We start from the raw sequence: 13,046 nt of genomic DNA on the forward strand, positions 1-13,046 counted from the left end.
GTTAGAATATTGTCCCGTGTTGTCTGAATCTAATGTTTTATTCTGCCTTCTTTGGGCAAGACCTGAAGATCATGCTCTGTGCAATTTTATACTCCCTCTCTTCACTTTTACTTTATCTACAATGGACTTAGCACTCTCTTTATGAAATAATAAATGAATTATATATTCATTATAATATCCATATTTTTTGGTATATAGTGTAAATGGAATTGAAAAAAGATTCGGACATTAAGTAGTCAATGTTAAGGATAAAACAAGAAAAAGAGATTGTTTTTTTCTTGATATGCTAAAGTGAACAAGTAGTATTCCTCATGTAGTTTCTTATCCTTTGATTTCTGTTACTATCTACTTCTTTTCTTATCCGCTTAGCGTACTGTTTTGTTGTAGTTACTGCTCCTTTTCCCTTTTGACCTGCCTTGTTTTTGCTTTATTCTGAGCCGAGTTCTATCGAAAACAACCTCTCTACCTCCCAAGATAGAGTTAAGGTTTGTGTGCACTCTATCCTTCCCTCTCTATCCTTCCCAGACCCCACTTGTGGGATCACACTGAATATGGGTATGTCGTTGTTAATATAGTGGACAAGTAAAAGTTAATGGAGAGAGTACTTAGCGAAATAACGCAGCAGTTCCAAGAGGGAAAGCATCGGAAAACATACCCAACACTAACTTTCTATACAAAGGAGGTATGTCATCGTCGTTGTTAGTACAGTGGATAAGTAAAAGTAAACGGAGGGAGTACTTAGCCAAATAACGCAGCAGTGCCAACAAGGAAAGCATCGGAAAACATACACAACACTAACTTTCGATACAAAGGCACGAAAACATTCTATACCTGAACATTCCTAAACTGATACATCAAAGATCCAAATCCTAAACTGAACATACTGTTGCTAACCTACTTTTAAATATATATATATACAACAGAACTAGAGACATCCTTTTTAATGATTATCTGATGTAGAGTTGAGCAAAAACTATCTAGCCTGGTTACCTGCAGAGTCATCACAGGTGAACAAAAACTGGGGCAGTGATGCTATCCTAGGAAGATTCAGCAACAGCTCCCCGACTGAGTCCTTTCTTGACATTGTTGAAGCCGGCTTGCAACCAGAGAGATCGTTTGGTTCATCCTCCGGCGTAGAAGGATCTTCTCCAACTTTTCTTCCAAACGGTGCTGTGGGAATGAAATTTATTCCATCAACCCTTCTTTCACCCATCGCAACATCACCACAGTTCTCACTCGTTTGAACTGTTGCAGGATCCTTTTGAAGAAGGCAGCACAGAGAATTGACCCTTAACATAAGAGATTTCTCATCTGAAGCTGACACATTTTGAGTGTCACTAAGCAAGGATTTGGAGATATCTTCCAGTATTTCCAAGCTTTCCCGTTCATTACTTGCGAGGTTGATGACTTTTGATGTCTTCTGCTCTGATACGCGTTGCTCAAGCTGGCTCACTAAATCACTCATTGACACGGAGGGATGTAATCCAGGCACTCTGAGTTGATTGAGGTTACTGAGCCCTTTCCATTGCTCCACTTCCCTACTCTTCATATCTTCACTTGCCCCTGTATCAATAACTGCACGTTAAATGTAAAGTTACAGACAACCAAAACAAATCCAAGTGAAACGGCACACTAACAAGAACAACATACATTCAGATAGCAATATAGAACCAGCTCCTAATCACTTCAAATAAACCATAGAGTGGCAGAGATCAACAAACCTCAACACAGGATAACATGTCCATAGACCCGATTTCGGTCATATTGCTCTTTTTGAACAGAGACAACCTCCTAAATGTGAATTAAATTCAAGAAACACACAACTGTACCGGCAAAATAGGAGTACAATAAAACCAAGGAAACAGGCAGCAGACTTCCTCTCAACTCCTTAAAAAGGAAACGGCAATCAATTTGTCACTTTTTTTGGAAAAGTGGGGGTAACGGATGATGATCATCAACCAAGCTGTGCCCAAGAGAACAACTATAATGACATCTTCAAAGACATACCTCACCAGAGACTCATGTTTTAGTTCTCAAATAAAATTGACATATTTACCTGAGCTTGGGGATGGCTTTTCATGGTGAATACGTTCCGAAGGTCTACTAACAGGATCTTGCTCACTTTTTGAGGAAGAACACTGAGCTCCTGAAGGTGAAGTGGCACTTTGCAAGTAGGGGCTTCCTTCATTATTCAGATCAAATTCACGGTCACTTACATGTGAGTCTTCGAATACCGATATCCGTGAATCAAAATAAGGAGAATCTAATGTTATCTCTGCTTGTTGACTCAGGAAGTTAAGACGAGGATCGCATTGCACAAGCTTTTCAAAATGCTTTCCCAACAAACCCTGCGGACACTCTAAGTAATGTCGCCTGGAACACAACAAGAATTGGAGTGTTTTAACATCAAAACTAAACCACATTAAGACAAAGCGAAGGAAATGCTAGAAATTGTGAACAGACCTAAAACAGCCTACAACCAGTATTAGTTGTAATCATAATACTTGCAATCACTGTGATACAATACAAAAGCTACTGCCGGTGCAACATGGTATTAAAACCCTTCATAATTACTAATAATTGTGGACTTTGGTGTTAACTTTTTACTAAGACGAAACTGAAATTGGGAAACTTAGTCGGCTATTGAGACTCGAAACAGCATCTACTGAGACATTCCATTCAGTTGTTATACTGAAATGCTCTTACAGTTAGATTAGGCCACAATGCGAACCATTAAGTAGAGATGGCGACAGGGCGAGGCTGGTATTAAAACCCTTCATAATCTATATTACTACTATATATATATGGGGCAATGTAATGAGTTTTGTAGTACTTAGTTACATTGTAACTATTTGATTGGCCCAATCAAATTGGTTTGCTCTTTCAAATTGTCCTTGGAGTTGCTATTTATTACTTCATGTATCAAAGTATACTCCAATGAATCAAGATACTTTGAAACCCTTTTTGATAGCATATCTTTTTTCTATCTCTTATTTTTTCCCCTACTTTATTTCATTTTTACTTTGGTTGAACAAATCAATTTGTTCAATATAATCAATTTTGAGCCCTTTAAAAATGCTAAAAAAATTGTTAATAGTGATGATGTCATCTAACAAAAATAACTATGCACAAAGATAATCTAAAATGGTGATGATAATAACTTTGACGAACTCATTTGGTACCAGAAGAGTACTCTATCGATCAAATTTTCTTTAGTAATTCTTAAATTAACATTAAATTCGTCTTGATCTTATTTTTAGGTAAAAAAAAAAAAAGAAGTGTTATGCTGAAAATATAAAGTTAGATTTAATGATTTAACACAACTATACAATATAAAATAAATTTTAAAACTTTTTAACAATTAATAGATTAAAATCTTGGAAAATAAAAGAAAAAGAACCTTTAAATTTTATTCAATTTGGTTAATCAAGTGGGATAGAAAAGAGAAAAGATGCTTACCAAGTGATAACTCCTCAATCTCATAATTATTAAATATTGATAATCACATCTTTCTTTTCTTGCAAACAATTTAATTTGTCAAAAATTATGTAATCCTTAGTTGGTTGGGTAAGGAGGTTTTCTTTTAAGAATAAAGCATCAATGAGTTGATGACAAACTAAATCAATTCTTAAACTATGTTTCAAAGAATTCAATTTAATTTGAATTTCATCTAAACCTAGACTTTAATCACCATATTTGTTTAGCATAAACCATCGTCACATGAAATTATGAGTAGTTAATAGGCCCTAGTAGTTAATCAATGAATAGCAAAACATGCTATTCCTACCTCTAACTAGAAATTATATGCTCACAAATTCATAAAATATAAAAAAATCCTTTTCAATTTATGACTATAGTCAATTTGAAATCATTCTGCATACTTTAAATTTTGTTACTAAACATCAAGTTATCTCTGTCTCTTTGATATCTGTTTATCCCAAGCAAACTTGCTTTCTTATAACAATTCTTTTAGTAAATTATCTAATTATATGATCAAAAAATTTAACTAATGAATAATACATGATTAAGAAGCGATCATTTTAAAAGAGTTGTGCCTAAGAAACGTACACAATTTTTTTTTTAATTAAAAACATTATGAAGTGCATTATTATCTTGATCTTGGGCCCGGGCTCAGCACGGGCTTCACTGGACTAGTATTTATATAAAGCCGGGACATAGGCCCGGTGACGTGGCACTCTCCTATGTAAGTTTTCTATTTATCTTTTTTCTCACAATTTTGCCTTTTTTCCCTCTATGTACCTTCTTAAAAATGTTGCATAGTCACCTCTTTTGAAAAAGAAACTGCAAAGAATTTTCTTAAAAGGCACCTCTTAATTACGGCCACTATGACAGAGTAGTAAGCTTGTAACCGATGAAAAAAAAAATATGCTTAAACCTGCTGGAAATCATAAATTCCCTTTACCGCTGGGCACTTCCATTTTTTGTGTGCATACTGCAAATATCCACCATAACCAAAGACCAAAACAGGTAGATCAAAACGGGTGCAAACACTACATCCTAAAACCGCACTTCCATTTTTTGTGTGCATACTGCAAATATCCACCATAGACAAAGACCAAAGAAGGTAGATCAAAACGGGTGCAACCACTACATCCTAAAACTCCCTATTGTAGAAGCAGGTTTGACACTAACTTCGCGTGCAACCAAATGCGAATTTCTATGAAGCACTTACAAAGGTTTTTCCTTCTTCCCTTTTTTGAATTTTCTTTCTAAAATTTGAGCATATTAGCAAGCAGCCGTTCAGTCTCTTAGGGGTCGTTTGGTACGCGAGATAAGGTGGGATATCCCAGAATTAAGTTTGGGCTTCATTTTATACTTTGTTTGATAGAAGGTATGGATAAATTAGTCTCAGGACTAAAATCTCGGGATTATAATCCCAGAATAAATTTAGCCAGCACCAAACGACCCCTTAGGACTTCCACATCATGCACTGAACAATTGTCGATTGATATAGTCTTTAGTGATGTTACTAGGGGTGTTCATGGTTAGACGTTACAGGTTCGATAGTCTCGTAACCTTAACTCTATGCGCTTTGAGTAGAGGCAATTATTTACAAAAGTACCAAGACTTTAGCAAATATGTCTTGAAATTGGCGTTGCAAGGGCAAGAGATGGTGTTTCCCTGATCATTTTTTGTTGCTAATTAAAAAGGTTGTATTTTATTTACATAGAATTTCATCTACTCAATATATAACTAATAATAATTTAAATCTGTTTTGTGTAATTAGCAGTTTTAAAGATGAAATTTAGTACTTTTAATTTTTTAAATATTTTTATTTTCTCAATTAGATTAAATTTCATTAAGTTTCATTCGTAAAATATAATTAACTATATATTACAAAGAAGTATATGTGATACGTAAAGTAGCGTTATGAATTAACCTTAATGTGTGTTATTTTTAGCTGTTTACTTTCTCACAAAAAAAAAAAAAAATAGAAAGGTAGTATCTGAATTCATTATATAGAAGCTTGGAAATCTTTTATAAATCTTCTTAGTTTAAATTTAGTTTAAATTTACTAGTTACTAATAATTGTGGGCTTTGGTGTTAACTTTTTACTATGACTAAACTGAAATTGGGAAACTTAATCGGCTAGTGAGACTTGAAACAGCATCTACTGAGACATTCCATTCGGTTGTCATACTGAAATGCTCTTACAGTTAGATTAGGACACAAGGCGAACCATTAAGTAGAGATGGCGACGGGGCGAGGCTGGGCGGTTGCGGTGTGGTTCAGCCTTAACCCGCAAAGACTCCAACCGGCTCCACATAACAAAATTTCTATTTTTGAACCTGCCCCACACCACATAAACCTGCCCCGCCCCGTTGCCATTCCTACAGACATTAACCATTACTCACTAAATTAAGTGCACAAGCAACCCACTCTACCTTATCTTTCTAGTATTGCCTCTCTTCGTCTACAAAAATAATTAAGCCTCAATCACAAATTTTTGTCTCACCTCTCCTAACAAAAACTAACTCGTCAAATAAACTAATCGTACTCAAGATAGAGATTCTGGGTGAATCAATGTAGTCTGCCCATCTTTTCTAAACCCCCATCCCAAACCATTTTAAAAAGTTCAAATAAAGAAAATGGTTTTTCCTGGCCTTTTCCATATCAACAATTGCTACTTGCTAGATCAATCTCCAAACCCAATAAGACTACTACTTATCATATAAATAAATAAATAAAATCCCTGTGATAGCCATGATCCATTGAGAGCACTTTACTCCGTCAATAGTGTTCGTTCATTTCAGGCAAACCCCTTTCTGGGCCGAGCTCGTCGCACGGGGCTTGCCTAGTGCGGGTTACCTCTCCTGTATGGTTTCTGGGCTATTGCACAGGAACGGGGTTTACCCTGTGCACACCCGAAGGGTAGCGGCTGCGAGTTCCCTTGTCATCCAAAAAACCAAAAAAAAAAACCTTTCTGGATTTATGTCATTATCTTCATACATCAACTAAGCAGGTCAAACAAGTTATTTGAAATGCTTTCCAAAGTGAAACAGAAAGAAGGGAAAAGGCATGCTGAAAAGAACAGATGTGTCCAGGCAAAAGATGTCCATAGAGATGTCAAGAAAACAAGATAAAATTGGCTAACGACTAGCAACGGTGTGAAATTACTGATGAGGAAGAAAAGAACTACAGGGATAATGGGTAAGACCTGTGTATGCTAGCCTGTCCATCAGTGAAATCTGAAGTTGCTTGCCACAGAGTGTGCTTTCTGGGTTGTGGATTTGTCTCCCTAAAGAAAAGAGGTTGCCTTGCCAGCTGCAATCCAAGGATTCATAACACCAACTAAGGTTAGTAAGGAGAGCAACACTGGAGCCTATTCTGCTAATGCAGTGAAGGAAATAACTCCACGAAGACAATAGCAAAATAAATTGCTAATTACCCCTTACCACTACATCCAAGGTTCCTGGTGCATCATCTGGGTAATTTGCCTTCAACCCCATAATATCCGACCACTGGATCTCTATCTTATTCTTGAGACCACCATCAAGGACTTCCCAAACAAGTTTATGCTTGGCAAAATAACATTTTGCGACCAAATCCCCTTCATATCTTGACTTATACTGTAGATGCAAAAAATTCCATTCACTTATGGAAATTCAGACTGAGCATTATATACAAATCATATAAAAAAAAACTAAAAGTATACCTCCCAGCTCCCAATTCTCAGAACTGAAGCAGGAAAGTTCGATGCCTTGAGCTTTTCCGTCATTCCAGTGCTTCCTTTCTGCTCCTTTTTCCCATGACTTCCCGCCTTGGAGCTGCTCCCTTGAGAAAGCCTCATTTGGATCAAATCCAACAGTGAGGGGCTCTTTCTTAGCCGCAAACCTAATGGACTGGGCTCATCTGTCTGGCCAAATTGCGATGACGAATCTGAAAAACCACAAGCTCCAAAACCTAGTTGCTGCTGCAAAATATCCTTGATTCAGACCTCAGAGAAGATAATAATTGACGTAAATTCACTGGTATCTCTTTAAGCAGTATCAAGGCATCAATAATGATAAACCAACTTCTTATTCCCAAATTGGTAAATGATTATTACCAAGCTCTTTCCCTTTGGTAAGTCCCCAGATGTTTGATGCAACTAAATTCATAGTATTATTTCTATCTGATTTCCAGGTATTCAAATACATTTTAACTACTCAAACCTCTTGACATGTTTTCACTATAAAACTATCATTTACACCATTACTTTGAAATTTTCTTACACAAGAACTAGTATAATACACAAATCCAATAAAACATCATAAACTCAGAGCATATATAATAAGATGATATTTTCACTATAAAACTAACATCAAACCATTATTGAGACTATTTCTTACCCAAGACCTAATATAATACACAAATCCGATTAACACCCATAAAAGTCAAACTAACATCACTATCCCTGAGTGTAGTGAAATTCAGAGCCTATGTTATTTCTGTTGATACATTCAAGTAATTAAACGGTTCACAATTAGGAAACTTGTTATAACCTGGATTTTCCAACAAAATCGACCTATTTCTATTTTAAACCATGATCATTAGCGAGTGCACAAACATACTCGTGAAAGATAAGTGGATATAGGAAGTTGTGTTGTTGCGAGCTATCTGCCCGTAAAAAACACAAATACAAGTGCTGTTGAGAATTGAAACAGCAAAATTCTGGGGATCAGAAAGAAGCATCACTTTGAACGAAGAGCAGAAAAAACTACTCCCTCCGTCACTTGAGTTGACTAAACTGGATTAGATTAAGTTAATATTTTAAGATTAAATTTATATATACGTGAAAATTTAAAAAAAAAAACACTAGTATAATTTGCAACTTTTCTCTTTCATGTGTGTGGAAGAGAAGAAAGTGAGAGAGAAAACTGACTTGCAGAGAAGAGGAGATGAGTTTGGATCGCTTATTGAGGGAGCAGTGTTGTTCATCCGAAGAGTCTTCTCTCTTCACGGGCAAAATATTTCCCCCCTGCCACCGCAACTCCGGCGGCACATCGGCGGTGTTCATCAATTGAGGCATCACTAAAGACAAATACCAAAAATATCAGAGTCCACTTAGATGGAAAATTCCAGTGAAAGGGAAAGCAAACTCTCTTTTCGCTACTACTTCCTTTTTTCTCTTTTTCTTTTTTGGGGCTCAATTGTATCACTTTGGATACTAGCTGGCAATCAGCTTACAAGCTTAAATAATTTTTGGAATAAAAATTTAGTATTCTTTTATTATTAATTTTGAGATAAGTTTTATCATGATTAAATATAGTATCTGAATAAGTTAGTTTTGTCTGATAGTGAAATAACAACAACATAATTCGTTATCTTTTAGATACAAAAAACATACGATCCCGAGGTATGAGAAGGTTAGAGTGTACTTAAACCTTACTCCTTTCTTGTGATGGACAAAGAGGCTGTTTTTTATAGACTCCCGACTCAAGGAGAGATGAAAAAATATTAGTAATAATAAACAGTAATACCAACAAGATAATAGGATAACATAATATAAGAAATAATATAGTACCAGAGATTAGTTATCCCTAGATAAAACAATAACAATAACAAAAATATTTTTGAGATCCCTCAAACTATTTTTCTACAATAAGGTTGGAGTTTTTTTTTTTTTTAACACAAATAAGTTCATCTTAAAAATTATGAAATGCATGTTATTTTTAATATAAAAATCTACCAATAAATAAGAAATAATACTAGAATAACTAATTCTAACATGACGAATCTCCGTGTAATTAATCCAGCATAACTAATCCCATCATAATTTCAAACCAAACGACACCTAAATTTATGATATTAGTCCCTCAATTCTTAGTAATCTCTAATTTAGTCCTTAAGATATTTATTAAACGGAGCATTTTATATTCAATTAATAAAATGCTTATCTCTTATCCCTTTCTGAATGACTATAGTTATGTAGAAGAGTAATTGTGTAATGTGCTGTGCTTAGCTTATAAATTACGTTATATTCTTAGTCATATGATTAGAAAAATGGTTTGAATATCACAAGGTTCTTGTAAAATAAAGAATTGCATATAGAGTTTACTTAATTGGAAATTAAAGTGACGTTTGTTTGCGGAAAAAGTTTGGACCATTTGGAAAACATAAAAATGTTTTGTTTAAGTTTTTGAGGTGCTTAAACGGGGAATTTTAATAACTCAATTAATTGACTATTTGAATTTTACTCAATTAATTGACTATCTGAATTTTTACTTTGTTAGTAACAGTTCGATTCCTCACCTTGTAATTCTTTTCCCGTTTTCCCTTTTCCTACCATAAGTAATTTAAAAAAAAAAAAAAAAATCTTAAACGAATGTCACTAGGACTAAGACATGTATTAACTATTAAAATAATAGCCAGAAGTACAATTATTAAGCAGTCTAGCGTGATTTCCGCGCACTAGAGCATCCCTTCCAACGTGCTGGAAGCTGTAGTCACGTGAGTCGCACGTGACAGTTTGAGACAAAATGTGTGGGCGCCCACAGATCCGAAAGGACTCGTGTATTGTACGGTTTTTCGGTAAATATGAACGGCTGTGATTCGATGGGAAGCCAAGTGGAGGAATTGTGCGGTGAGATTGACACCTAAGTGGTTGAAGTGGATGCCTTAGATGAGCTTGAATTGTGGATAATATTTGTATGAGCTAATTTTGTCCTGTTATGGATTAAGGAATAAACACGCGTGTCGGCACGTCCCATCATCTATTCCTTTTAAAAATTTCGGCGGCGTTAAAAACACGCGCCTGTCTTTTTAGGACCAATCATGAGTGATTTTACACCTCTATCTATTTAACTCCTCCTGTTTTTTGAGTCGATACTTTAAATTCATCTGGGTATATTAATCACTTAAAATACATTCTAGGTCACTAAAATGATAGGAATTTAATAATGAAATGGACCTTGGCCTAATTCAAGAGGGGAGACAAAAGTGTCCATCGAAAATAATGAATTGAATGGCCTTTATCCCGGTAGCATGAGAATGAATGAATCTCGAGTCTAACTCAACTTCAAAACATATCTCACGACTGGAGAATTGGCCAATAGCATATAAGAAGATTATATACGTTTTAACTCACCGAACTCCAACAAGATTTGACATCAATATAATTAAATATACCCAACTTCAAATATAAGTAACTTACACTAATAGAAGAATGTGTGAGTGGTTTTGTCGTTGTTTTTTTTTTTTTTTTTTTTTTGGTAATAATTATATATCATTAAAGTTGGCAATAGTATTCGTTGAAGTAGATGCTATGTATTAGAATAGTTAAGATAAAGCTACTCATGCAAGGACATAAAAAAAAAATTGGTGTACAATTTTTTAATATTATTTTACATGAATAGATTATCAATCAGTAAATACTCTGATAGTGTGGGTGACACACATACATGTTGAATCTTTGACCCGTGGTATGATAATGAGCCACGTGGAACTTAGTTTGAGGGGAGATCGTTGGGTGTGCGAACAAAGTACCACATTGATAGCTGAAAAGAAAATGGGAGCTATTTATAAGGAGTTGGATACTCTTAATGATGTGAGACCTTTTGGAGAAAACCGTGCGGGCTTGGCCCAAAGCGGACAATATCACATCATGTTAAGACTATCTTCGGGCCGTTTTATGCCAACAAAGTGGTATCAAAGCTTGTGGTTGTATTTGGTTGTGTCAATTGTCTATTTGAATGATGGAGGCAAATATGAGCAAGATGGTTTGTTTAAATGGCAGTAATTACCATATTTGGAAAAGCAAGATGAAAGATCTTTTATTTATCAAGAAATTGCATTTACCTATGTTTGCTTCTAAGAAACCTGAGTCTAATAAAGATGAAGAGAGGGAATTTGAGCACTTACATGTTTGTAGTTATATCAGGCAATGGGTTGAAGATAATGGTCGAAATCATATTGTGAATGAGACAAATGCTACAAGCTTGTGGGAAAAGCTCGAGACATTTTATGCTTTAAAGACTAGCAATAATAAGTTGTTCCTACTGAAACAATTGCTGAATATTAGATACAAAGAGGGCAGCCCTATTTCTGATCATATCAATGATTTTCAGGGTGTTCTTGATCAGCTGTCTGGAATGGGTGTCAAGTTTGATAAAGAAATACAGGGACTTTGGCTTCTTAATACTCTGCCAGACTCTTGGGAAACTCTTCGAGTTTTTTTGACTAATTCTGCTCCCAGTGATGGTGTAACTATGGAATATGCTAAGAGTGATGTTTTGAATAAAGAGATAAGAAGAAGATCTCAAGCTTCGTCTTCTTCAACTTCACACTCCGATGTTTTGGTTACTAAAGACAGGGGGAGAAGTAACTTCAGAGGTTAGAATGACAGAGGCAAAAGTAGAAGCAAGTCAAGATCATCCAGGTACAAGAATCTTACATGTGACTATTGTCACTTGAAAGGGCACATCAAGAAATATTGCTACAAGTTTAAGAGAGACTAGAAAAGGCAAAAGAAAGAAGGCGACAATGATAATCGTGTTGCTGTTGTTGCTGAAAATGATCTTCTTGTTGTTTGTGGTAAAAATGATATCAATCTTATTTGTGATGAGTCTACCTGGTTTGTGGATTCAGATGCCACTTCTCATGTCACGCCAAAGAAGGAATTATTTTCTTCTTATACTCCGGGTAATTTTGAAATTTACGAATGGGCAATAATAGTGAGGTTGAGGTACTTGGCATTGGCACAGTTTGCTTGAAAAGTAAGAACGGTTCGAGGTTGGTTCTTAACAATGTCAAGCATGCTCCAGATGTTCGCCTGAATTTAATTTTTATAGGAAAGCTTGATGATGAGGGTTATGATCAAACCGTTGGTGGTGGCCAATGGAAGCTTCTTAAAGGTTCAATGATTGTGGCTCGAGGTAACAAGATATCTGACTTATACTTATTTCAGGGCTTTATTTGTGGTGACTCAGTAAATTTGGTGGAGAATGATACTTCATCAGAGTTAGGGCATAGAAGGTTGAGTCATATGAGTGAGAAGGGGATTGATAATTTGGCAAAGAAGAATTTGCTTTCTGGAGTGAAACAAGCAAAGTTAAAGAGATGTGTTCATTGCTTAGCCGGGAAACAGAAAAGAGTTTCTTTTCAGAGTCATTCGCCTTCAAGAAAGCTTGATTTGCTGGAGTTAGTACATTTTGATTTATGTGGTCCTTTTAAAGTAAGCTCTCGCAGTGGTTCACTTTACTTTGTGACTTTTATTGATGATCATTCTCGCAAACTCTGGGTATTTCCTTTGAAGTCCAAGGATCAAGTACTTGATGTGGTCGAGACTTTTCAGGCCTTGGTTCAGAGACAGACAAGGAAGAAACTAAAATGCATCCGCTTAGACAATGGTGGTGAATACATTGGTCCCTTTGATAATTATTGTAGACAGCAGAGTATTCGGCATCAGAAAACTCCTCCAAAGACTCCTCAGTTAAATGGTCTAGCAGAGAGGATGAACAGAATTCTAGTTGAGAGGGTTAGATGTTTGCTTTCAGATGCTAAGCTGCCAGATTCATTTTGGGCAGAAGCACTTAATACTATTG

At 35.6% G+C, this 13,046-nt stretch overlaps 1 protein-coding gene across 3 annotated transcripts; it reads right to left on the reverse strand.

Moving 5' to 3' along the window:
* Window positions 1-785: 785 nt before the first annotated feature.
* Window positions 786-8,676, reverse strand: LOC132599093 (uncharacterized). 3 transcript variants are annotated; one of them, XM_060312320.1, is made up of 6 exons: window positions 8,387-8,676; window positions 7,178-7,432; window positions 6,918-7,091; window positions 6,680-6,786; window positions 2,057-2,373; window positions 786-1,575 (listed from the first exon to the last, which is right to left on the reverse strand). In XM_060312320.1, the coding sequence occupies exons 1-6, from the start codon at window positions 8,531-8,533 to the stop codon at window positions 974-976; spliced, it is 1,602 nt and encodes a 533-aa protein (XP_060168303.1). In that variant the 5' UTR covers window positions 8,534-8,676; the 3' UTR covers window positions 786-973. The 3 variants fall into 3 exon arrangements, with proteins under 3 accessions (XP_060168303.1, XP_060168311.1, XP_060168299.1); XM_060312328.1 differs by having other exon boundaries at window positions 786-1,563; window positions 7,178-7,435; window positions 8,387-8,675; XM_060312316.1 differs by having other exon boundaries at window positions 7,178-7,435; window positions 8,387-8,675.
* Window positions 8,677-13,046: the final 4,370 nt, after the last annotated feature.

The sequence above is a fragment of the Lycium barbarum genome, chromosome 1 (genome assembly GCF_019175385.1).
Source record: "Lycium barbarum isolate Lr01 chromosome 1, ASM1917538v2, whole genome shotgun sequence".
NCBI classification, from domain to species: domain Eukaryota; kingdom Viridiplantae; phylum Streptophyta; class Magnoliopsida; order Solanales; family Solanaceae; genus Lycium; species Lycium barbarum.

Bases quoted from the DNA above. Each gene is read 5' to 3' on its own strand.
- LOC132599093 (XM_060312316.1), bottom strand. From the start codon at position 8,533: ATGCCTCAATTGATGAACACCGCCGATGTGCCGCCGGAGTTGCGGTGG. The intron at 7,436-8,386 runs GTCAGTTTTCTC...GATATTTTGCAG, and splicing joins TCATCTCCTCTTCTCTGCAA to CAGCAACTAGGTTTTGGAGC. The intron at 1,576-2,056 runs GTAAATATGTCA...TTTAACGTGCAG, and splicing joins AAAGCCATCCCCAAGCTCAG to TTATTGATACAGGGGCAAGT.